The following is a 27,091-nucleotide window of genomic DNA, read 5'->3' on the forward strand; positions in this document are numbered from 1 at the left end:
ATGCCTCTCAGTACTAGTGCTAACAATATGCCCACCAGCACTAGTGGCAGTAATACATCCATCATCACTAGTGGTATTAGTTCCTCTGTCAGTACATCTACTACCAGCACACTCACCAGCAATAGTAGTACAAATATGCCTCACAGTACTAGTACTAACAATATGCCCACCAGCACTAGTGGCAGCAATACATCCATTATCACTAGTGGTATTAGTTCCTCTGTCAGTACATCTACTACCAGCACACTCACCAGCAATAGAAGTACAAATATGCCTCACAGTACTAATACTAGCAATATGCCCACCAGCACTAGTGGCAGCAATACATCCATTATCACTAGTGGTATTAGTTCCTCTGTCAGTACATCTACTACCAGCACACTTACCAGCAATAGTAGTACAAATATGCCTCACAGTACTAATACTAACAATATGTCCACCAGCACTAGCAGTAGCTATACATCCATTATCACTAGTAGTACTAGTTCCTCTGTCAGTACTTCGATTATCAGTACAACCACCAGTTCTAGTAGTACAAATATGCCTAGCAGTACTAGTGCTAACAATATACCTATAAGTACAACCAGTATACCTATCACTATTAGTACTACAAGTATGCCTATTGTTACTAGTGCTACCAGCATGTCTATAAGAACCAGTGCAACTAGTACAACTATCAGTACTGATATGACTAAAGTTACTAGTGCTACCAATATAACCAGCAGTGCTACTAATACAATTAAAAATACTCCAACAACAGCTGTTATCAGTCAAGCAGCACAGTCTCTCCTAACATCACCTGCAGGACTCACTACCACTAAATCCAGTGAGAAAATAACCACATCCATTGCATCCAAGCCAACAACTACAGGTATGGTATGAATGAATGAAACAATATAGGAGTCAGTCATAGTATAATAAGCAGCGGAATAGTTTATGTGTCACTGAGCAGTTCAGGCCCATATCACTGAAGAAGGCAACTTGGGAAACTATACCAGGTACAAGCTTGTTGAAATAAAGGGAAGATGGATACTTGTAGGCAAATCATAGCTCGTGTGTGCTGTAAAATGTCACGGATCAATACTGATTGCCTTCTGGCAGTATTTGTCTTCCTGTGAGCAGATAGAGAGAGATAGAGTTCAGTTACACATCAAATATAAATAGGCTGATTGTGGCTATTTCAGAGAATGTATACTTTTGTTACTAATTTCCCTTTAAATAACATGTTGGTGTAGCTCCTTAGTGATACGTTGTTATAGTCGCTATCTTAAAATAACACGTAGCTAGCAATTGTGCCATTTCACTGCTGAAATCTTTATACCGGAAGAGAAATCAGTAAAAAAATGAATTAATTCCTATTTTCTCCACTCACTGAATATGTTAATTACATTTCATGAGTTAACATATATTGTGTAAACCTTTTTATTACCAGTCTTGTATAAGACAGCAACACATTAACACTGGAGGAATAACAGATGAAAGAATTCAGGACAATAAGGGGCCAATTCATTAACTTCGAGTGAAGGAATAGAAGTAAAAAAACTTCGAATTTCGAAGTGATTTTTTGGCTACTTCGACCATCGAATGGGCTACTTCGACCTTCGACTTCGAATCGTAGGATTCGAACTAAAAATCGTTCGACTATTCGACCATTCGATAGTTGAAGTACTGTCTCTTTAAGAAAAATCTTCGACCCCCTAGTTCGCCACCTAAAAGCTACCGAACCCAATGTTAGCCTATGGGGAAGGTCCCCATAGGCTTGGCTAAATTTTTTTGGTCGAAGGATAATCCTTCGATCGTTGGATTAAAATCCTTCGAATCGTTCGATTTGAAGGATTTAATCGTTCGATCGAATGATTATTCCTTCGATCGAAGTATTTGCGCAAAATCCTTCGACTTCGATATTCGAAGTCGAAGGATTTTCATTCCCAGTCGAATATCGAGGGTTAATTAACGCTCGATATTTGACCCTTGATGAATTTGCCCCTAAATGTTGCTAAGAAGATCAGTTTATAAGTGGGTCTGAAATACAGGATACAATACAATGGAGCTTACACATAGGGGCAGATTTATTAGAGGTTGAGGTGAATTTTCAAATGAAAAAAATTTGAACTTCGAGCTATTTTTTGTGTACTTTGACTAGGGAATAGTCCAAAAATTCGATTCGAATCTGAAAAAAAATGTGAAAATTCGAATTTCAAAATTTATCATGTACTGTCTCTTTAAAAATTCGACTTCAACCATTCGCCATCTAAAACCTGCCGAATTGCTGTTTTAGCCTATGGGGGAACTCCTCGAACGTCAACTGGTGGACTTTGAAAAATCTAATTTTTTTTGGGAAAAACTTCAAATCAAACTCGATCGAATAAGCGATTCCTTTGATTCGTATAATTCAAATTTGGCCGAATACGGACCGATTCGATCGAAAATGGATGTATTCGGCCAAAAAAAAAACTTCTACTTAATTTCGGTTGGTCTTTTTGAATTCGAATTTCAACGTTTTTTCAATTCAAAATTCGACCCTTGATAAATATGCCCCATACTGTATGAGTGTAGTGTGAGTCCAAAAGATACTTGTGGATGTAGAATATCACAAGAGGAGTTAGATGTATTGTTCAGTATCATTCAGGCACTACAGGGGCCCTGAAAGCAAATATTTAGTGCTGTATGGTATGGCTCAGGGGGCCCAAATACTACACTTGTATTGGACCTCAGTAAAAAAAAGTGTGAATCTTATGGCAGCTCTAGTCTAGAGTGAGTAGAAAGATCTACATCAACAGAAAAATAGAAAAAATGGTCTGCATTATGCAGTAACTATTACTTTGGAATTCCCACAAATAGTAAGAATAACTGATATAGCTGTTTTAGATACCACATTACAACAGATAAATCCCAAATGTATATAATAAAATCCACAAAGTTTGCCGGGTGCAGTGACCCATAGGAACCAATGTTTGCTTTTAGACATTTGACCAGTAAATGCTACATATACCAGCTGTCTATCTGTGACTAGACCTGTGGCTAACATTTGAGTTGTGTATTAAATAACACTCCTTTAATTCTACAACACACTGGATACCAGAAACTGTGGATAAAACTTCTGCAAACACAGTGCCAATGAATGGAAGCATAAACATGCCAAACACTGGAATCCATTAAAGGACCAGTAACGCCAAAAATTTTTATAAAAAAATTCGTTCTAATACAACGAAAAAAAACCACTAACACAAATTAAAATTTAAAATAGCAAAGCCTTTATTAAGAAATAACTTACAGAAACTCCACTTCCTGTCCTCTTCAGAAACGGCGAAAGGGCGACCATCCATCTGCATCACCTTCCTACTGCTGCTGAATGAAGAAGAGCTGGAGAAGGCGATCGGGCAGAGGACACGCTGTCAGTGTATAGCCAGGAGGAGAAATCAAGCGCTGCAGATGGATGGTCGCCCTTTCGCCGTTTCTGAAGAGGACAGGAAGTGGAGTTTCTGTAAGTTATTTCTTAATAAAGGCTTTGCTATTTTAAATTTTCATTTGTGTTGGTGTTTTTTTTTCGTTGTATTAGAACGAATTTTTTTATAAAAATTTTTGACGTTACTGGTCCTTTAAATACACTACCCCAGCACATTCACTAGAGACGACTGGTGCTACTGGTATATACAGGGTATAGAAAACCTCATCATTAGTAGCTTCTACAGCCCAAGTGGTTTTGATGACAAGATCTTTGTAGACATCTCCAACCATATCAGCTAGCTCAGGGCAGCCATGGAGTCTGCTTCCTCTGTAGTTTCACCACTATTTAAAGTATATATTATCTAGGCAGTCTCAGCTTTCTGGAAATGAGCTGCACCTGAATGCACTGGGGGATATTTATCAATAGATAAAGGTTGTTCTCACAAAAGTGTGCCAAAGAGAAATTCCACAGTTCTCCGATCACTTGTACAGGATTTTAAAATAAATTGATAACTTGACCCATGCAGGTAGTAATTGTTTTTTTTGTATTTTTACCGTGACATTTTTTTTTACATGGGATGCCTCACACTGGAACCTAATTGTGAATGGGTATAGAGATTAATTCATCCCTCCAACCTTTATATCTCAGTTAGAGGTACAATAGTGGGTTTCCCTATTAAGACTCCTGTAGTTGTATGTGTTTTCAAGCATAGAAACTAAGGAGTTGATTAAATAGATGGGACCAATTAAGGATTGTGTGTGTTTAAATAACCCTACCCTTCCTACAATCGTACTGTAGGTGTAAATCGAACTCAAGCACCATGTGATCTAATACAGTAATGTTTCATTAATATAGGCAGAGGACATTCCCACATGCTGCTTTTTTAATGTCTATAACATATGTTTCAATTTTGTCTATTTCTAATGTTTTCTAGTCAGTTTCTACCTGGTCCTAATGAATATCTCAGTGTCAGGTGGCAGTATAAATGAGGACTTGGCTCTTGAACTTACAAAAAACATGGTAAGAGTTTCCAATTCCAAGATTTGTCAGAACCAACACATATAACTATGTATGCATCCATACAGTGGTACAGTACAATATATGCCTATAAAGCAGATCTGAGGAAGGTGCAAAGTGCAATAACTGACAGATTCACTGCAATGCAGCACTATGCATAAGAAAAGCATAAACAGAGGTGCAAATATTGCACAGGTTGCATTTGCACCATTTGGTCAACACACTCACAGTGCAACATGGGCATTTTTTTTTACTTTTTCAGTTGTGTGACATCCCTTTGCATCATGCAAGTGTGTCTTGCAAAATAAATCCTGTACTTAAAATCTGGTCAATGGCAGGTACAAAGGAACAGGATTTCCATGCACCTGAGGTGTAATTTACAATGGCCCCTGGCAGAAGTGCAAGAGCTCTGAAGTTTGCAAGACCGTGCCTTTTAGTGCTTATCAGAGAGTATAGAGACCTGTATAAAAGCAGGTCATGGAACTCCTCAGTGACTTATAATATTCTTATATTTCACAATAGGGGGTACTTTATTCACTATATGTCATGCTATTGAAAGCAGTCTTTGTCTTTCCCTATCTATTCTCTGCCTTGATGGCTCATACTGTTGATACAATGTAAGACAAGGCAGCGGATTAACAGACCTGTTTTTGCCGGGGAACGAAGACTTTTACAATATTGTTTAAAAAAAATAACAACCAGGAGTTCAGCAAATGCTGCTTTCAGTAGCAATTGTTTTTACAAATAACTTTAAAAGCACTGATTTTTTTTTATAAATTTCTTTATTTGCACCGAATAGAAACATACAAAATTGGATGCAACATGCCATTACAATCATAAATAGGGTTACAAATTTAGATGGGGGCAGGCCTAACCATACACAGTTTTCCGACCTACCACAATAAGTAGAAGCATACAGTACCCATCAGAATACCCTATTCAATAAAATAATTACATTTTCTCCCCCCCGGGCTACACCTATTCCTGCTCAGAATCGTATCAGGTAAAGGGCAGTTATAAGTGTTCTCATACAATTAAGTTCTTGTTGTTAAGGGGTTTCTACCTGCTAGTTCCTCAGACATATACCAAGTAGCAAAGAAAGTTGTCAGTTGGCACTCTCTACACCAGGGATCCCCAACCTATTGATCCTGTGAGCAACATTCATAAGTAAAAGGAGTTAGGGAGCAACACTAGCATGAAAAATTTTCTTGGGATGCCAAATAAGTGTTGTGATTGGCCATTTGGTAGTCCTTATGTGGATTGTCAACCTAGATGGGGCTCTGTTTGGCAGTACACCTAGTTTTTATGCAACCAAAACTTGCCTCCAAACTAGTAATTCAAAAATAAGCACTTGGTAGGAGGCCACTGGGAGCAACATCCAAGGGGTTGGAGAGCAACATGTTGCTCATGAGCTTGTGGTTGGGGATCACTGCTCTACACAGAGTGGCTTCCAGCCAGTCTATGCGATAAGCTAAATCACCACTTGAATAATTTCACATGGTGGGGGTAGGTCTGATAGGCTTTTCTGCTGACTGTCGAGACTACATTTGCTAATTTCTTATCTACCTTTGGAACTTTAGTTGTATCTCCGAAAATTAGCCCATAGGGGTGTGAGATATACTTGAATGTGTAGTGTGGATGTTATGCATGCAGCATCCGTCTCCTAGCATTGCTAAACCACCAGACAAGACCATAGACAATGGTAGAAGCTGCTTTTGGAGCCCAGCACTTTGGACAGGCATCAGATTAAGACTATCCCACTTCTTTCCGTAGCTCAGGGGAAAAGTAAAAGCAGTGAAAATTTATAATAAATGTATATTGTAAAATTGCTTAGAATTAGGCTTTTTTTTTATAAGGAAACATTTTATTTTGGAGTTGACATGCCATTGAAGTATATCATGACAATGATATAAACAACACATTGGTATTTTCCTGTTTCTCTCCCAGATGAATCTTATTTTGAAGGATACAGATTTTGCAGTGGTTCAGCTTAAGGTGAATTTACGGTAAGTACATTTAAGCAATCCCCAGCAAGACTAATGTGTACTTCAAAGCACAGTATTAAAATATATACTGGGGCTAACATAAGTGCAGTGTAACATGTATTATCCCATGCTCCCCTATAGCAATATGTTTCAAGGCATTTTTAAACCAGGCTCAAATCTTTCTTCTAGCTACAGTAATGACCCTTTGGATGAACCTGAACAAAGTGCCAAAATAAAGGTAAGTATTAATCACAGAATAGCCAGAGTCAATACTGTTAAAGGGATACTGTCATGGGAAAACATGTTGTCATCAGTTAATGCTGCTACAGCAGAATTCAGCATTGAAATCCGTTTCAATGATATATTGTCAGTTTCCCAGCTGCCCCAAGTCATGTGACTTGTGCTCTTATAAACTTCAGTCACTCTTCACTGCTGTATGGCATATTGGAGTGATATCACCCCCTCCCTTTTCCCCCCCAGCAGCCAAACAACAGAACAATGGGAAGGTAACCAGATAGCAGCTCCCTAACACAAGATAACAGCTGCCTGGTAGATCTAAGAACAACCCTCAATAGTAAAATCCATGTCCCACTACAACACATTCAGTTACATTGAGGAGGAGAAACAACAGCCTGACAGGAAGCAGTTCCATCCTAAAGTGCTGATGTTTTCTGAAAGCACATGACCAGGCAAAATGACCTGAGATGCCGGCCTACATACCAATATTATAAATAAAAAAAAAATACCATTAGTTCAGGAATTAAATTTTATATTGTAGAGTGAATTATTTGCAGTGTAAACAGTGTGATTTAGAAATAAAAACTCATGCTCCCTGCTAAGTAAATGAGAACTCGAATTAGGTCACTGGTGATGTAAGATGTGTGTGCTGCTACTTATCCATAAAAACTGTGTGGTGCATGCAGTCAAACTGTACTTTCCGTTTACTTTGTATACATAGTCACTGTCAAACTTCCATACAAACAGCATTGTAACTAGATGCAAAATCTCATGCTTTTATTACAATATGCAGCATTTATAAAGAGGCAATTCATAGTTGTTGCAGGTGATACATTTTTCAGTCTTGAAGGGTAATGTCCAAGCAGGATTTGTCATGAAATAGTATCATTAACCCTGTTATTTCTTGCTTGTTTTGACAGAGGAGTGAAATAAGAGATAGCGCAGATTTCATGTGAGTATTAGAACTGATATAATACAAGACTAATTGATTTTCATTTATGTAAGATATGTGATTGTCCTATACCTTGGTGACATTAATATGTTTGTGTTGTAGATTTGAGTCAAAACTGGCCTTGTTGGCAACTTCGTCTGAAACCCATGATACCTTGACCAAAAGCTTGACAAATCTCTTGAAGAACTTTAATTACACAGATACACAGCTGCAAATGAACCTCTCTGTAATGTCTGTTAGAGTGCAGCATTTAGGTAACTATGCTCTTGGTTACCCAATTTGCTATTGCCCTATTAATAAAGGACACCCTTATTTATTTGTCACTGGATTCCTAACATATAATGCTAATGGCATAATGGGTTTATATTATAATCCAAGTAAACAAAGGGGCAAATTCACTAAAGCGTGAAACGGCTAATGCTAGTGCAAATTTGCCATTGTGACGTCATTTCGTTACTTTGCCGATTTACTAACGGGTGCTGGTGTAAATTTGCTAGCGAAGTGGACCTACTCTAGTGCTACTTCGCACCCTTATGCCAGACGAAGTTGCGCTATGGCGAAGGGACATAACTACGCTAATTCACTAACTTGCGGATTTTACTGAACTTTACCTCTTGCGCCAGTCTTGCCTTCCTTCCCCCCTACATTTCCTAACATATGGCACCTAAACTGTACAGTGGGCACATGTATAGGGCAATATAACAACTCTATTTTATTTTATGAAGCTTTCCCAGGCTTGTGTAGTGTAATGTATTTGCTGCTACATATACGTCCATTGTACTTTAACTTGGCACCGTATGCAAATTAGGCATCACTAGCGTAACTTCGCTTTGCTTGACGAATTAACGATAGCGCAACTTCGCTACCTTTCACCTCCCTGAGTGCAACTTTGGATTTTAGTGAATTAGTGACGACGTGGCGAAACGTTGCCCGGCGAAGTGCGGCAAAGCCAACGCTGGCGCAACTTCGTAAGTAAATTTGCCCCAAAGTCTTTGAACTGGTGTATTAAAGCCCTTACGTTATAGTATTCAGGTATCTTCCACCCATGCTCCCATCCAGAGCATATATTCAGATAAAGACGTGTAGGGGTAATGATACCAAGAATGTGTGTGTGTGTAAATGGCGCTATAATGATTGCATTGTTAAAGGGGAACTATCATGACACACAATAACAGATCTACCTGTTGTAGTTCTAGGGCGATGTCCTCAAGAGACTATGATTTCCGGTAATAAAGGAACATATGAATGGATGGCAGAAGATCCAACAGAAACTGCCATGCATCCATGTCAAAAAAACCCAGAGGAATTTGCTACCAGATATTGGTAAGACAAATACTCACAAAGTAAAATGTAAGAATAATATTTGAAAAGTAATAATTTCATTCTTCTTTGTCTTTACATAAATGGAAATGATCCTTAAGCATGACGTAATAACAGAACATTCCTTCCATGCATATTTTCATTTATTATTACTATCCTGTATTTATATATCTCCAACCCATTCCTCAGTGCTTTACAGAGATTATACAATGGCCCCTCCCCCAGCATAGCTTAGAGGCACAAGGAGAACATACAAACTCCTTGCAGATGCCCAGTTCCATTGTATGAATCAAACACAGGATTCCAGCACTGCAGGGCAACAATGCTACACTGCCTGAGGCAGTGCCAGGTATAAATCAAATGCTGTCTCTCATTCAGTATATTTTTTAATGATTAATAGTTCCTTATCTTTCATTAATATAAGTTTATTTATACTTCTCAGTATAACTGCTTCATTAACCATGTTATTTGCATCTAATTGTTAGATTAAAGTTTCATGGTAGTATTAACAAAAAAAGATATATAGTTACATAGTTAAATCGGGTTGAAAAAAGACAAAGTCCATCAAGTTCAACCCCTCCAAATGAAAACCCAGTATCCACACACACCCCTCCATACTTTCACATAAATTCTATATACCCATATCTATACTAACTATAGAGTTTAGTATCACAATAGCCTTTGATATTATGTCTGTCCAAAAAATCATCCAAGCCATTCTTTAAGGCATCAGCCATCACAACATCACCCGACACAACCTCACTGTCCTGACTGTGAAGAACCACCTACGTTGCTTCAAATGAAAGTTTTTTTCTTCTAGTCTAAAGGGGTGGCCTCTGGTACGGTGATCCTCTTTATGGGTAAAAAGGTCCCCTGCTATTTGTCTATAATGTCCACTAATGTAATTGTAAAGTGTAATCATGTCCCGTCGCAAGCGCCTTTTTTCCAGAGAAAACAACCCCAACCTTGACAGTCTACCCTCATAATTTAAGTCTTCCATCCCTCTAACCAATTTAGTTGCATGTCTCTGCACTCTCTTCAGCTCATTTATATCCCTCTTAAGGACTGGAGTCCAAAACTGTACTGCATACTCCAGGTGAGGCCTCACCAGGGACCTATAAAGAGGCATAATTATGTTTTCATCCCTTGAGTTAATGCCCTTTTTTATGCAAGACAGAACTTTATTTGCTTTAGTAGCCACAGAATGACACTGCCCAGAATTAGACAACGTGTTATCTACAAAAACCCCTAGATCCTTCTCATTTAAAGAAACTCCCAACACACTGCCATTTAGTGTATAACAAATATCAATGTAAAAACACTGATTCTGATGGCAGAAAACCCACATTGTTAATCTAGTCCTTAATATGAAACATGACAAAAAGAACTATCACCTTTAAAACTGCTTAGCACAGTATATATTATAGCAGCTTTCTTAAGAAGCCAGTTCTGCAAAGTAATCTGCAAAGTGGGAAAAGCACTATTATCAGGGCCCAACATATCAACAAAAACTCTATAATAATAAGTGGCTCACAATGCCACTGATTTTGGGTGAGGTCTCATCAGTGACCAATAAAGTGGAAACTGATTATCTTTCAAATAATAGCCTAGTAACTGGTTTGCTTCACCTAGCACAAACTCACCTAAATTTATAGTTTCCCTTTTTCCTTTTGTTCTGGACAGTAAATTGACATTTATTCTGTCAATAAGGATGAAGTGCTTTATTCTTGCTTACATTCCAAAACTAAGTATGATTTTTTTTATTTTTCTAGCAATATTAACATCACTACTGAACGTCCAAATTGGGAAAATCCAGATGTGGAAAGATGCTTGCCCATCCAGGCTTTTCCTGAAACTATAAAAGAGCTTCAAAATATTGTTGTAACCTTAGGTAATATTTATTAAACTTCTAAATATGTGAATATACTAAATATTTTGAAAATAAAAAAGAAATGGTTAGCTGTAGCAAACAATTTGATAAAGTTTTAGTCTTCCCCCAATAGTATCCTGTGCTGATCTATAATAAGAGCCAATCCAATGCAATGTAGCAATTGTAAGAGGAAACTTACACAGTAATTTTTGACTGCAAATGTTTATTGGGATTGTGGATAACACTTGAGGAGTAATTTATCTGGTCAGGTTTTTTTGGAGCAAAATTTTTTTGAAATTTATTATACCCCAATGCTGAAAAAAGCCAGAATTCAAAAATCTGTCATGTCAGACCTGTTGAGATCCTGTATAAGTCAATGGGAGAGGTATTTAAAATTATGGTCTACGCTGTGTTTCATGATCTGATTCATTTTTTATTAATACTATGAGATAAATTCGGATTTTAGTAACTAATCCCCTAAATGTTTTGAGCTAGGCTGTTTATCAAGTGTACCTTGGTTCCCCCTGTTCCTTTATGAGGGGACTGCAGCAGTAGTCTGTTAGAAACTCTGACAAGTATATAGTATGACCTATATGTAACATTTATGCACATTAATATTTTGAAGAGTAGTTTTTAAGAGTTAGTATCACTTTTAATGGATATACTGTAGTTCCTACCTGAAGGCCACTAATGCCAATGTATGTATGGCTAGAGTTACTCTTAAAGGGATACTGTCATGAGAAATTTTTTTTTTTCAAAATGAATCAGTTAATGGTGCTGCTCCAGCAGAATTCTGCACTGAAACCCATTTCTCAAAGGACAGATTTTTTTATATTCAATTTTGAAATCTGACATGGGGCTAGACATATTGTCAATTTGTGACTTGTGGAAAAAACATGTTTTCCGATGACAGGATCCCTTTAAGTGGAGCTATCTGTTTTGGGCTAAAATCAATTGATTTGGCCTTACAGGCACCATGCAAGTAAACATTTGGGCCATTATATCACATATACAGTCGAAAAGGGAAAGATATAGGATAGAAACATTCTAGTATGGAGTAACATAGTTCTAGGATGTAGCATTTTCCAGCAGCAAAACTAGGAGAAATGTGGGGGAAGAATTAACAAAGAGCAGAGCTTTAAATATATTATGCACCAGAAATGTATTGATGCTGGCCTTTCAGGCAAAAAGCCAGTCACAGAATGAATATAAAAGTTTAACTATCAAGCTTCTCTTCAAACTTCACATGGTGTGTCTCTCTCTCCACCAACCCTACATAAACTTAGTAATGATAAAATGTCTTCTTTCCAGTTATCTAAGGTTAACCTCACTACTTGATACCAAACTGTCTATTAATTCAATACCTAGAAATCATAGAGCACTTGTTGTGTTGTGGTCTCTCAATGACCAATATCTAATGGTATAGCTATAGAATGCCTGATTTGCAATTCTGGCAGCAGAAATTTGCTCACTACAGTACCTCTGAATTACATGGCTACATCACAAGCGAGTGATTTTCTTATATACTGTGTGCACACTTTTGCTAAATGACATCATGCAAAATAAATGTATTTGTAATTAGTGGCATAATTCAAAGTTATAAGGCCTAAAGCTATTAACATTATTATAATTCCATTAAATGCGCTCCATCTGCCTCCTGCTGTATGTAAAAAATACTTTGTCTACAAATGTATTATTACAAATAAGAAGATATGGTATGGATGTGAAAAAAGGCAGAAAACCTTACTCAGAGATCAGTCAAATAATTAGAATTATTGAGGCTATTGTTGCAAATGTATTTATTATTTTTCATCTAGAAAATGCCAACACTTTAGCCAAGCACATTTTAAATCTAATCAAGGACTTTGAAACGTTATCAAGAGATGAGACAAATATCATACTCACCAAAATTTCTGAAATTGTTGGCTTGGGAGGTTTCAATCTGATGAGGGCACAGACTTTGTTAGCCATTCTTAACAACATCATGATAAAGGGAGCGGAATTGTGGACTTTTACCAATAGGTAAGTCTATTTAATAGATAAATACATATATATATATGTGTGTGTGCTAACAAAGTTGTAATGAGCAAAGTGCAATGCTGCAGCCACTAGCATGTTCCTCCAACCAGTAGAGGGTGCTGTGAATAAAATTCTGGAAGAAGACGGTCAAGTCTCCTTCCTTTGACTCACAAAGCATTGATTTTGTCATGGTTTATTGCTTTTATTTGGTTTTAAAACAAAGCATTTTAGACTCCACTGAAGGATTTTGATCCATTAACTGAATAATTATCAGAGTGAATTAAGAATGCATAGCAAGACAGAGAAAACACCTCCACAGCAATTATAAAATATTTATTTCTATAAGAAAATGTTATATTGTAAAATAAAGTAAACTAATTAGAAATGCATGAAACAAATATAACTTAAAAAACGCAAATATTGGATGATTGTATCAATTTACTAAAGGTGGTCTTTACTAACCCCAATGCAGTAAAAATATGAGGGAAAATGAACATAAAGCACCAAATTCCTTCACAAGGCAAAACAATATATTATTTTGCAATATCAATCCAGAGAAAAGTTTGATTGCCCTTTAGGAATTTTCCCCTCCTCTGAGACAAATTGAGCACTTTAGAAGGGTTTTTCAAGCAACCAGAACTATATTGGGATTTTCTTGGGCAAAATGTTGCTTCCCCTATTTATATTGTTTTCCTTTCACAAAAGGATTTTGAATCTCACAGAGAAAATTGGATACATAATGGATTTTTCTGGCATGACAGCCAGTGTCATCGAAGCAACTATGGCTTTTTCCGTGTCAAACGTTCAATTTTACACTTTTGAGGAAATCTATTTTACTGTGAAATCATATGAGCAAGGAAAAAATCCTGAGGTATGGATGCTTACTTTCATATAAATACTCAAACACAGTGGTCTTGTTATACGTTATGTTAATATTATGTTGCATAAAGAACAGGATAATGTAATAATGTCTGAAACATTTGTATAGATTAGACCTGTAAGTGTCATTAAATTAAACAAGTTGTTTACCTTGGATCTGCTGAATAATGCTTAAGGATTTGTTACATCAACAGCAACACACAGCAAATCCTAATACTCTTTAATCACAATTCTGCCCTTCACTAATACTAGCCTTAAAGGGGATCTCCACCAAAAACCCCATAAGACTATGTCTAAATATAAAAAACTAAACATTATGTATTGTATCTGAAAATAACCAAGTTATTCTCCACCATCCACCCTCTCAGCAATCTATCTATCTACATGCAGCTTTGTGTCAGGGTTAGTTACTTTGAAAGACAGTTAGCTCTTTTTTTCTTTTCCAATTGTTTTTATTGGCATTTTTGAATAAACAAAAAGAACAAAAAGCAATAGCTCAGCAAAACATTTGTCAATTTCATAATAACAAGAGAATTATTACACAACAATTCATTTCTAACCAAACATCAAATAAAGACAATAACACAATTCATCAATGAAAATAAAATTATATAAAATAAGATAAAGTAAGATAAAAATTTCCTCTCTACCAACCAAAAAATTTACCCAAATAGTGAACAAAATGATCACATCTTCAGTCAATCTTGGAATTGCAATAAGCATATAGAGAGGAGTCTTCTTCAGAATTATACATACATTTTTCTATATAAACCCTATCTTCAGACTCCAGAATTTTAAGATAGGGAGACCACAGTGTAAGAAACTTACCATTCCTAAAATCTATTGCTTCATCTATACAGAGAGACTTAAGATAGGATAAAATAACCTTAAAATCTGGAGAAGTTTCCTGGATCCAATATAAAAAAATGGATTTACGGGTAGGAGCAACATGTACAAACTTCTTATAATTATACCAAAACTTTGTCTTTGGAATACGAACAGCAGAAGATATTACCCGACAACCAAGCAGTGCAAATTCAGGAGACAATTAAAGGTCAATATTCAATTTGTCATTTAGGAAATTTTCAAGCTCATTCCACAACTCAGAAATGAAAGGACATTCCCACACATAATGAAATAGAGAAACATTCTTTGACTTGCACTTAGGGCAGTAAGAAAGTGATACACCCTCTGAATTCCTAAAGTAAGATAACTTGTAGCTTAAATGGATCAATCTAAAATGCTGAACTCGCCAAACACAGTTAGCTCTAATAAACTGTCTAGGTAATGGGAGAATGGGCCAAACAGGAGTGCTCATTTTGATATGTATTTGCAATACTATGTGAATATTATAGTAACTCTAAATGATACTCTCCATGCAGATAACCCTACAGAAAGTACCAGTAGACCAGGCTGTAGCTTATGTATATTTGCCTCAGGAAATAAAAAACCATGTTGATGCTGCCATATCCAAAGTACAGTTTAACTTCTTTGGTAAAACATCTCTTTTTAAGGTATGTGTTTGTGTTTTAACATTTCCACTACATATGACTCTAGTAATGAAAGTTGTGACTTTTTATAAACTGAATTAATTCACATATTTGCTTTGGGCTATTTTCAGATATATCTCCCTGCTTATCAACTGTTCACTTTAGACACCATTTAATCCATCCAATGTGAAGCTGTATTACTTTTCTGGTTCAGTGTCTCCCTACCATCTGTCTTGGTCTGATTAGCAGCATTAGCATTAGAGCAGAAAAATAAACACTTTATACTCTTCCTAGAACTTAATATCAACATCACAAGAATCAGTATTTTTTTCTTGGGGCATAGTTATAAAAGGCTGAAATTCTGTTAAGTAACTGATGCCTAAAGCGTTTAACCCAATTAAGGCTGGTGGAATATAATAACAGGTAAATAGCCAATACAAGTGAATAAAAACCAGGATAACTGTGTGGATGTGTACATAATTGTTCATATAGTGATTCAAGACCCTAGTACAACCCACCTTTAGTAATGTTCTATAACCCATCAAAAAATGGTTTATATAAATTGACACCACTCACTGTGGTTTCATGGCATGGATTCTTGCAGTGACCGGGCTCCGTGATACAGATGGTTTCAGACAAAAAGAATGCACGAATTTTGAAAAGCATTAACTATGATAAGGTAGGGCAGTGTTGTTGATCTTATTGTCTACATTGCAGGACTACAGTTGCAGCAGTACTTTAAACACTTATGTTATAAGTGCCAGTATTGAAGGGACCAGGATCCAGGGACTAAATGAGCCAGTGCTTTTAACTTTAAGGCATATTATAGAAAATAAGGTAAGGCTGCTGTCATTTCCCATTTGTATCATTATCCAAAGAAAATGGTAATCAAGCAGAGAATTAGGCAATAAGGGAGTGAAAACATACAGGTACAATATAAAGTTTAAAAGACGGGTTGCCATTGTTTTTAAACAAAACAAGTGTATTATATATGCGTGTATATTTCTATTTAATGAAGGGGAAACATACAGCACTTAAAAACAACTTTTAGTGTTCATGGAATAAGGCAACATTGGTGTTCTGCAAGGGCAAAAGAGCAATGAAGCAAGTTAGCATGTCAATTACCTAGACTTGTTCTTTCCATAATTTATTTGTTCATTATCATAGTTATACAGCTGTTAAAGATTAGCAAAGGAAATTGGTTTGTTCAAGCTTTTAAACATAGTGTATACATCTTCCATGGTAACTGAACTTCCATTTAACTCTGCACATCCACTAGCTACCAAAGAGGTGTGTTTCATTATGGAGTCAATACACACATAAACCATAGACAGTGCCATAATGTACCACCTGTCTGTACCTTAAAGTTCTAACACAAACAAATAAATAAAAATTAGACACAATTCTAATAAATGCACAAGTATTAAAATGCATTTGTTTCTTATATTTTCAGAATGAGAAGCCAGTGCAGTGTGTATTTTGGGACTTTAATGCAAATAGTAAGTACTGTTTATTTGATTTGATCAGCTCTCCATCCAAATTGCAATTCCCACAATGCCTTCCATGCTCCCGTTATAGTCCTTCTACTCTGGTCTGTTAATCAGAATAAGCAAGTCATTATAGGTACTGACTGGTAGAGAGCCACTACTGAAATTATGCTTCAGTGGTATGAAAAATCAGGAAAAACATATAGAGAGTTGTAACTGATATTTAACAGCAATTACACTTACAATTAACTTTAAAATTATAAAAAATTATAAAAACAGCAAAATTGAATTAGTGAAAGTTGCTTAGAATTACATTTTCAGACATTATGGAAAAACATATTCTGGTAGACATTCCTTTTGACTATTAAAAACAATGACAATGGGACTTTCTGCTGTCCAAAACTTGCACCAGCATGCCTTATGCTGACTTTTCTTAGAAGGAGTTGATTGTGATTTTACAAAGTTACTGCACATTGTTAACAATGTCTTTTGCAGACAGGATGGGTGGATGGAACTCCTCAGGATGTTCAGTACAATATGGAAATGCCAACTACACAACCTGTTATTGCACACACCTTACCCACTTTGGAGTTCTTCTGGTAAGTATCATTGTCACAGTGCCAGTGTTGAGATAAGCAAAAGTTAAATGGTTTGAATTGCCCATGGAACAAACAGCTGTAATATGACCTTTATAACATGTATTGGGTGCTGCCCATTGAAAACCAATGAAAATACGTTGTGGACTTGACATTTTTTTCACTACATGGAGATATACTCAAAATGGAAAATTGCCCAAATACACTATTTTATTGTTATCCTTTCTTTATACATCATTGGCACGCAACACATTTTAGAAACTGATCATCAATCACATCAGTCGCTGTCCCAGAGTAGCTTACAAGTCTACACACTCACATAGCAAATGCAAAGGTCATTTTTTCTGTTAATATGGTATATTGTCTATGCTTATTCTTACGTCTACTCTCTGCAAACATAAATGCTACCCCAAGTGGTTAGTAAGAATGTACAGTATGCATGATTCTTCCTAGTTCATTGGCCGAAATAGAGTTAGTGTCTGAACTGTCCATGGTTCTGAAGGCCAATCTTTGTCTACTTCTATGAGTCCTGAACAAAATGAGCGCATACTGCCCACTGTCCATGGTCCTGAATAAATCATTGTGCAAACTCTCTTTTCTTCACTGACCACCTGCCTAAACAAAATCATTTACATAAAGACATTTTATTCAAGCATTAGTTTTACCACACATTACACACTCATGCCAGGACCTTTAGGAAAGTTGTTGGGAAACAGAGCTTAAAGCTTATGGCTTTCAACTAATGAATTAGTTGATCATTTAAAGCTGCTTTTCTCCAAAATGGCTCATAAAAAGTGTTCAGGTTAGCAGAGAATTTGAGATGACGTTTTACTTTTAGATAAGCAACAATACCTTGGAGACATCACCTACTGGAGTCTGAGAGGGAATGCGAATAACAGAAATCTATTCTGGTGTATTTGTGTATGTTGTTTTTGTGTACAATTGTGTTTATACCATTTTATAAAAAGGGGATAGAAATGAAGGCAATAAAATTATAAGGACAGTGACCATTTGAGCTTCCAGATGGGTACTTATTTAGAACACAGTTGTCCAACTGGAGATTCATTGGGTGTATAAGGCCCCCATACTGCCCTTTATCTCTCTACTGCTTCCTGTGATCCAAGATGCAGGGGGATAATTTACCAAGATAAATCCTAAACTGCACCAGTGAAAATGCCCATAGCAACCAAACTGTTTGATTTCATTTTCTAACTGGTAGCCATCTGAACAAGTCTTAACTGCTGATTAGTTATTTGCTCTATTCCCTATACATACATCCTGTGTCCCAGTGTTAGGCTTTGGAGGGATGGAGCAGCAATCCCAATCCATACCAACTTTGAGTTTTAATGGTTACAGTGATGTCTTCTGAGGGTTGTTATAGACTCCATATGCAGTAGATTTCTACTTAGAAAAAGGGAAATTAACCTTGAACCGCCCCTCCTTGCAGTAATCTTTGCTGCAGTAGGAAAGAGAAGAGGCCTTTAAATACTATAAAAATCCTTTACAGTGAAACCTCAATTTTAAGTACCCTTATTTTAAGTTTTCCCATTTTTTGTGGTTCAGCCAATTTATATTGCATTTCAAATGGTGCTTTTTCCGGATTTTACATAAAGCATTTGTCCTAGGGGCCTATTTATTATGCTGTGTAAAAAGTGGAGTGAAGCATTACCAGTGATGTTGCCCAGTGCAACAATTCTATTTCAACAGCAAAGATCTGATTGGCTGCTATGAGCAACATCACTGGTAATATTTCACTACACTTTTTATTCAGCATGATAAATAGACCCCCTAGATACCCCATAGTGTAACATTTATGCTGCAATGCTTTATGGAGATCCAAGTTATGGAAAGACCCCTTATCTGGAAATCCCCAGGTCACATGCATTCTGCATAATAGGTCCCATATGTGTACTGGCCCTTTACTCTGCTGCTAAAATAGAAAATTGGCAATGTGTAATTTGTGTTATTTAGAACATATGTGAAAATACAAAGTAACAAAGTATTCCAGCACACTGACTGAAAAATATGTACTTTTATTTGCCAGGATCTTTCCAGAGAAGATGTTGACCCTTCGAATGATCGCATAATGAGCCTGTTGACCTATGCGGGGTGTGGGATTTCTTCTCTTTTTTTAGGAGTATCTCTAGTGACATATTTGGCATTTAAGTAAGACATTTGAATATGTTGTACTGTATAAAATTTCCAACAATAGATACATATATTTTTATGTATTTTATGTATTTTTTTGTTTTATGTTTTATGTACATATAGTGGCCAGGAAATATGCATTTTGCTATCAGCAAGCATGCATGTTTAGATGCACAAAAAATTGCTGTGTGCAAAATCCCTAACAATGTCAATTACAATTATGCAATTTTTAATGGTTTTAAAGGGGTTGTTCCCCCTTGCATAACTTTTAGTATGATGTAGAGAATGATATTCTGAGACAATTTGAAATTGTTTTTCAATTTCTATTATTTATGGTTTTTGAGTTATTTTAGCTTTCTATTCAGCAGCTCTTCAGTTTGCAATTTCAGCATTCTGGTTGCTAGGGTAATTTGGACCCTAGCACTGAGGGGAATAACAGATTGGAATATGAATAGCAGAGGGCCTGAATAGAAAGACAAGTAATAAAAAGTAGCAATAACAATAAATGTGTAGCCTTACAGTGCATTTCTTATTAGATGGGGTCATTGACCCCATTTGAAAGCTAGAAAGAGTCAGAAGAAGAAGGCAAATATTTTAAAACCTATACAAAATAAATAGTGACGATCAATTGAAAAGTTGGTTAGAATTGGTTATTATATAACATACTAAAAGTTAACTTAAATGCTTAAAGGAATATGGCTCACATGGCATTTTGACTACCAGGATTTTACAGTGGACATTTTGCAGTATAAAAATCCTGGCATTATTACTGACATAAATGTGAGACATTAGGGGTAAATTTCAAATGGTGGGGCAGGATGCCCTGTGTTCTTCACCTTGCACCAGATTTTTAATCCAGTGCAAAATGCAAAACATGGCAATGCCCCAAACACAAGGGGGTTGTGTTTCTAGCTTTTGCATCTTGGACTAGGACTAATGATGTGTATTTTGCCTAGAGAAAACAGTTGCACACTATCCCCATTCATGCAATGTCATTTATGTTTGCAGGTCACTAAGGAAAGATTATCCATCAAAGATTTTAATGAATCTGTCAGTTGCTCTAATCATGCTGAACCTGGTCTTCCTGATGAACAACTGGTTATCATCGTTTCAGGATTATGGCCTGTGCATCACCTGTGCTGCCTTACTCCATTACTTTTTGCTGGCATCATTTACATGGATGGGGCTAGAAGCTGTCCACATGTACTTTGCATTTGTCAAAGTATTTAATTTGTATATCCGTAACTACATACTAAAATTCTGCCTTGTTGGATGGGGTAGGTATTTTTGTCCCTTTACGTGCTGACATAGTGTTTAGAGGTCTCGGGACACGGGTCCAAATATCTTATGTAGACCCTTATTTTTTTATAATCAAAGCTGCACCAGCAACAGTTGGAGGAAAGGATGCAGGGTGGAGAGCCCTGATATAAAGTGCTTGTCACATAAGCAGAGGGTGCACCAATAAAGACAGCATCAGTCACATGATGCAATATATACATTCAAATGTAGTTTTGGACAAGGTAATACAATAGTAGAGATTAGAATTTGGGTTCTTAGTCTGATCATCCTGTGACCCAATATCTTTGTAGTATGTAGTATTTATTTTCGTACATAAGTAATGTGACTACTATAAAATATATTGTGCCAAATAATTGTTTTTTCTCCCCAGGTATACCTGCAATTGTTGTTGCCATTGTACTGAGTATAAAGCGAGATTACTATGGAAGTGGATCTCATCATATACATTATGCTGTCACTGAAGAGACTGAATTATTGTAAGACATCCACATTTAAAGAAACGTTTCTTTAATTGGGTACAGATTAGACAGAAAATGTTTAATATTTGGTAATGAAAATATCCCTTTAAATTATCTTCATGCAAATAGTACATATGGTAATTTAACAATAGTTTTTTTTAAAGTGATACAGACATAGGACTTGTTATCCAGACTGCTTGGGGCCTAGGGTTTTCCAAATAAGGGATCTTTTATGTAATTTGGATCTCCATACCTTAAAGGGGTCATTCACATTTGAGTTAGCTTTTAGGGGCACATTTACTAAGTATGGGGGGGTTGTGGATGCACACCTGAGGCCAATTTCAAAAAGTATAAAGCCCTGTCTAAGTAATTCAAGTAAATATGCCAGTGCATGTAATTTTGAAACAGGGTTTTTTTGTTACAAAGTTATGATCATAATATTGATAAGCCACCATACCACGTCAAGGTAAAACCCCACATGGTGGTCCCTAACTTATTTATCTTTAGTCATAGTAAAAAAGGTACATTACCTCTCTGTAGTAACAATTCTTTATGTAAACATCTCTTGTGCCTTGGTTTCAAACTCTGTGCTAGATCCTCCCCCGCCAACTGCTGAGCGGCTTTTAAGAGGGAGAGACTGCCTAAACCAACGCCCATTTTAGAAAAGTAGAAGTCAGGTGTTGTAATTAAAAACAAAGTAGAGTGATATGTGCAGTTGCACAATAGTGTGTATACATGTGTAAGTGAAATGTGAAGGTGTGTATGGTAGTGGTAAGGGAAGGTGTATGTGTATTTGGGAGTATGTATGTAAGAAAGCATAGAATGAAAGAGTGTAAAGAAGAAATAAATGAAAGACACAATAAGTGTGTGTACATAGAGAAGTGTCTAATGGGACGTTGGTTTTTTCACGGCTAGATCCTCCCATGCCGCTAGCATTTATGGCTTTTAGGGCTATTCCACACGGGGAGATAGCGACGCGTTTGCGGCGACAAAGCGCCGCGACAGTCGCCGCGACCGGCGCAGGTGACAGTTTTGTATGGGCGCCTATGTAAAAACGCCTGTGCTAACCACACGAGGCGATGCGCTTTTCAACAGTCGCCTGAAAAAGCCTGGCGAGGCATTTTCAGGCGACTGTTGAAAAGCGCATCGCCTCATGTGGTTAGCACAGGCGTTTTTACATAGGCGCCCATACAAAACTGTCGCCTGCGCCGGTCGCGGCGACTGTCGCGGCGCTTTGTCGCCGCGACGCAAACGCGTCGCTATCTCCCCGTGTGGACTAGCCCTTAAGAGAGAGCGATTGCACAAACCAAGGCACAACAAGTGAGGGGGACCACCAAAAATATAAAGGGATGGGTATGAGGGTGCAATAACCACATGAGCTTAGCCAAAGCTTCCGGCAAATACATAAATATATTTTCTAAAATGGGCGTTGGTTAAGGCAGTCTCTCCCTCTTAAAAGCCGCTCAGCAGTTGGCGGGGGAGGATCTAGCACAGAGTTTGAAACCAAAGCACAGGAGATGTTTATATAAAGACTTGTTACTACAGAGAGGTAATGTACCTTTTTTACTATGACTAAAGATAAATAAGTTAGGGACCACCATGTGGGGTTTTACCTTGACGTGGTATGGTGGCTTATCAATATTATGATCATAACTTTGTAACAAAAAAACCCTGTTTCAAAATTAAATGCACTGGCATATTTACTTGAATTACTTAGACAGGGCTTTATACTTTTTGAAATTGGCCTCAGGTGTGCATCCACAACCCCCCCATATTTTTGCACATTTACTAAGGGTCGAATTTCGAAGTGCTTAAACTTCGAAATTTGACCATCGAATTGGAAAAAAATCGATAGTCGAAGTTTTTTTTGTTTGAATTTAGCTGTTTTCGATCGAACTAAAATAGTTTGATCGATCGTAGAAATCTAATTTAATCGATCGATCGAACGATTTTCCAAAAAACTTTGACTTCTAAAAACTTTGCCACATTGTAAATGAGAGTGCATTACCATTCTTGGTGGTGAATACATTTCTATCTAGGTATCTTAATTATGTCTTAATTTGATAAGAGACAACTACAAATCAGATAGGGGCTTGGTAGTCTAATATGTTATTAATGACTGACCACAGAATCATGATACATGAAATAACTCTATGATTATTTCTTTTGCAGCTGCTGGATTCAGAACAATGTGGTATTTTATGTGACAGTTGTTGGCTACTTCTGCTTCATATTCCTAACCAATATAGCCATGTTCATTGTGGTGTTCATTCAGATTAACACATTAAAATCTAAAAGGATGAAGGACTGGAAGTCTTCCTTCATTCGTGACTTAAAAAGCACAATTAGCCTTGCTTTTTTACTTGGATTGACATGGGGATTCGCTTTCCTTGCCTGGGGCCCTGTCAAAATTGCCTTTTTGTACCTGTTTTCCATTTTCAACACATTACAAGGCAAGTTAGTGTCTTGCTTAGGGTAAAATGTAGAAAATAACTGAGCACTGGATGCATATGAAATATGTTTTAGGTAATAACTATTGCAAACTAGCCAAAGGATTGGTTGATTGGCATCTTGCTGACAGTGTTCTTTTCAAATGTAATATTTTTAGTACAAGAATGGAACCTGTTATCCATAATGCTTAGGACCTGGGGGTTTCCCAGATATGAGGTCTTTCTGTAATTTGGATCTCCATATCCTAAATCTACTAAAAATTTATTTAAACATTAAATTTCATTGCCACCAATATGGATTAATACAGTTTAGTTAGGATCGGGTACAAGGTTCTGCTTTATTTATTTAACAGAGAACAGTCAGCCTGTGGCAGCTAAGATTTTATCATTTAGTAAAACACTCCTTTCACAAGTGGAAAGTGTATTTTTACTTCTTTATAAAGCACTAATTATTTCATCTTCAATGTGCAGTGCATTAAGACTTGAAATGGCTTTTATGAAAACTGAGATTTCTCTATAGGTATTTGTGATGTAATTGGTGTATGCAAATGACAATTATATAAAACTAAGTAGGATCAATGTAGGCTTATTAACAAGTGTTTTTCCCATTCATTCATATCTTTAGGTTTTTTTATATTTCTATTTCATTGTCTAATGAAAGAAAATGTAAGGAGACAATGGCGAGCACATTTATGCTGTGGGAAGTTGAGACTCAACACCTCTGGTAAAATTGTTATTAATCTTAAATGATTGTACTGTACATATGTTATCTATCTATCTATCTATCTATCTATCTATCTGTCTGTCTATCTTTCTATTGCTCTCTATCTATCTATCTATCTATCATCTATCTATCTATCTATCTATCTATCTATCTATCTATCTATATTTCTATTGCTATCTATCTCTATCTATCTATCTATCTATCTATCTATCTATCTATCTATCTATTGCTCTCTCTATCCATCTATGAAGCGTAAGCTCAGGTTTTGATATATACTTTTTGTTTACTATTTTTAAAAGTACATTTTTATTTAAAACTTGACAAAAAAAGGTGTAAACTAGCATTGGGGCTTTGAAATTTGATATTTTTTGCTTTCCAATAGCTAAAGAGCATTGTTAGCAAAGTTTTGTCTCATAGGCAAAAGCTATTTGATTCTAAGCAGAAAAAAATGTTTCCATTGGGGGGGGGGGGAGCATAAGCTCACCAGGATTACATTAAGCTTTGGATGAGCTGAGTAGCAATAAGTCAATTCCATTTAAGCCTGCAGGTAGGTCCATAGTAATTATGGATACCACATCTTACCTTGATGAGATAAGGTCACAATTAGAGGATTGTTCAATATACAGTAGGCTAGATAGAAATACCATAGTTGATATACATCAGAGAATAGCTTGGTTTGTTGACTGGTCATATACTGATAGTATTATCAGTGAAAACATGGCCAAGTCCCTTTTTCTCAAATTCTGCTATTTTTTGTTCTACTGACCATCCATTAAGAGCCTGTCTATCCACCAGATTACCCTGTGGCTGGTACCATTTTGGTATTCTGCCCAGTGGCAACGTTGATGGACTTCTCAGTCTGTTGTTACTTTTGTATTACCTTTCAGACTGGAGCCGGCTGAGTAATGGAGAAATGAAGCACAATAGCAGAGTAAGCAAATTGCCATCAGATTCATACCAGTCAACCATGTCAACTACAACTGGTTCCACATCTAACTCATCCAGCCTCTCGGGTTTCAAAGATGGAAACAGTATTGGAAATGGTAAGTTAAACTGCACAAAACTGGATTCAGGTAGTGTAAGATGAGGAATATTGTTAGCTTCAGAAATATAGGGAGTTATAGCTAGCCACTGCTGGGCATCGATAAAGGGTAACTACTGTAAAAAAAATAGATGCTTTCTGACATTATACTCATTGTTGTAAGTATTCGGCTTTAAATGGATGGGCATACTGTAAGTTTGTAAATTTTTGTAAAATGTTACAAGGCAAATACCTGACCTGTAGGCCACATGTTGGACATAAATAAGATAAACTGACCAGATCAACCCTTTGATTAAAACCACTTAAAACACTTTTTTGAATCTTTTTGAGGTACCCATAGTAAATAGGTCACCTGGTCTACTCATTTTTCAGTATTTTCTGATCACCGTATTGTTGTGAATTGTAAATGTCACTACCGCAAAAAAAAAAAAAAAGAAAACGGATGATCCAGTGGTTAAGGGGGGCCGATTCACTAACTTCGAGTGAAGGATTCAAAGTTAAAAAACGTTGAATTTCGAAGTTTTTTTGGGCTACTTCGACCATCGAATGGGCTACTTCGACCTTCGACTACGACTATCGAAGGATTCGAAGTATAAATCGTTCGACTATTCGACCATTCGATAGTCTAAGTACTGTCTCTTTAAAAAAAACTTCGACCCCCTAGTTCGCCATCTAAAAGCTACCGAAGTCAATGTTAGCCTATGGGGAAGGTCCCCATAGGCTTGGCTAACTTTTTTTGATCGAAGGATATTCCTTCGATCGTTGGATTTAAATCCTTCAATCGAAGGAATTATCCTTTGATCGTTCGAACAAACTATCTGCGCTAAATCCTTCGACTTCGATATTCGAAGTTGAAGGATTTTAGTTCCTAGTCGAATATCGAGGGTTAATTAACCCTCGATATTCGACCCTTAGTGAATCGGCCCCCAAATGTCAAGAGAAAAATCAGATTGCAACCGCAATTTGATGAGACCTTAATCCAGGCCTCTAATTAATATAAGGAAAAGATAACTCAAAAAACTCGAGGGAGTCAAGTTTTTACAAATTTTTACCCTGGCTTGGTGCATACCAGCCTAGGGTATTTTTTAGCAGGTCCATCTTACTCTTTTCTTCCAGGGATTCAGAATAAGAATCTCCCGTGACATCAGAGACAGGCACATTAGGCATGGGAATATAAATCATTGTGGGCAGCAAGCTGGTCTCAAGTTGGGTTAGGGTTGGCGTGGGTTGAAACATTTTCACACTATGACCAGTGTAGCAGAAAGCAATCGATTTTAGTCACTACAAGATGCCTAACAAATTCCTTGTCCTTTAATAAAAGAATTATATATGCTACTACACAAGCCTCTATGCAGAATAAACTAGGAAATAATGACAATTTCAATTATAAATGGGGGGGGGTATATTCTCTATATACCCTTTTAAAGAGTTGACATTGTTCAGTATAAGTAAATTGTTTGATTTCTAGCCAGAATCTTTGATCAAACTTGCAGATTTAGTTGCAAAACTTGTTTTATTGTGCTAATAAGTCTTTAGAGTAGCACATTTAATAATTACAACTATTGTTTGTTTGTTTTATGTAGGTGGAATATTCATTAATCCTTATTTGGATTCTCAAGATCAAGGAACTGTAACTCATGATACAAGGAAAATACTGTCATTTTTGGATT

General features: G+C 36.6%; 1 protein-coding gene across 1 annotated transcript; it reads left to right on the forward strand.

Annotated features, from left to right (window-relative positions):
* LOC108698494 (adhesion G-protein coupled receptor G4-like) lies at positions 1 to 23,861 on the forward strand. Its single transcript, XM_041573913.1, has 18 exons — positions 1 to 871; positions 4,383 to 4,468; positions 6,413 to 6,471; positions 6,640 to 6,688; positions 7,608 to 7,639; positions 7,742 to 7,893; positions 8,830 to 8,962; positions 10,732 to 10,850; positions 12,647 to 12,851; positions 13,554 to 13,719; positions 15,110 to 15,241; positions 15,935 to 16,054; positions 16,671 to 16,716; positions 17,200 to 17,303; positions 19,345 to 19,466; positions 20,457 to 20,725; positions 21,118 to 21,223; positions 23,378 to 23,861. Exons 1-18 carry the CDS (start codon positions 1 to 3, stop codon positions 23,682 to 23,684), a joined length of 3,078 nt encoding a protein of 1,025 aa, XP_041429847.1. The 3' UTR covers positions 23,685 to 23,861.
* Positions 23,862 to 27,091: the final 3,230 nt, after the last annotated feature.

This window comes from Xenopus laevis, chromosome 8L (assembly GCF_017654675.1).
Source record: "Xenopus laevis strain J_2021 chromosome 8L, Xenopus_laevis_v10.1, whole genome shotgun sequence".
In the NCBI taxonomy this organism is placed as follows: Eukaryota; Metazoa; Chordata; class Amphibia; order Anura; family Pipidae; genus Xenopus; species Xenopus laevis.

Coding starts and splice junctions, on each gene's coding strand:
- LOC108698494 (XM_041573913.1), top strand. CDS start 1: ATGCCTCTCAGTACTAGTGCTAACAATATGCCCACCAGCACTAGTGGC. Junction 10,851..12,646: donor AAATATTGTTGTAACCTTAG/GTAATATTTATT, acceptor TTTTTCATCTAG/AAAATGCCAACACTTTAGCC. Junction 16,717..17,199: donor TTGGGACTTTAATGCAAATA/GTAAGTACTGTT, acceptor TGTCTTTTGCAG/ACAGGATGGGTGGATGGAAC.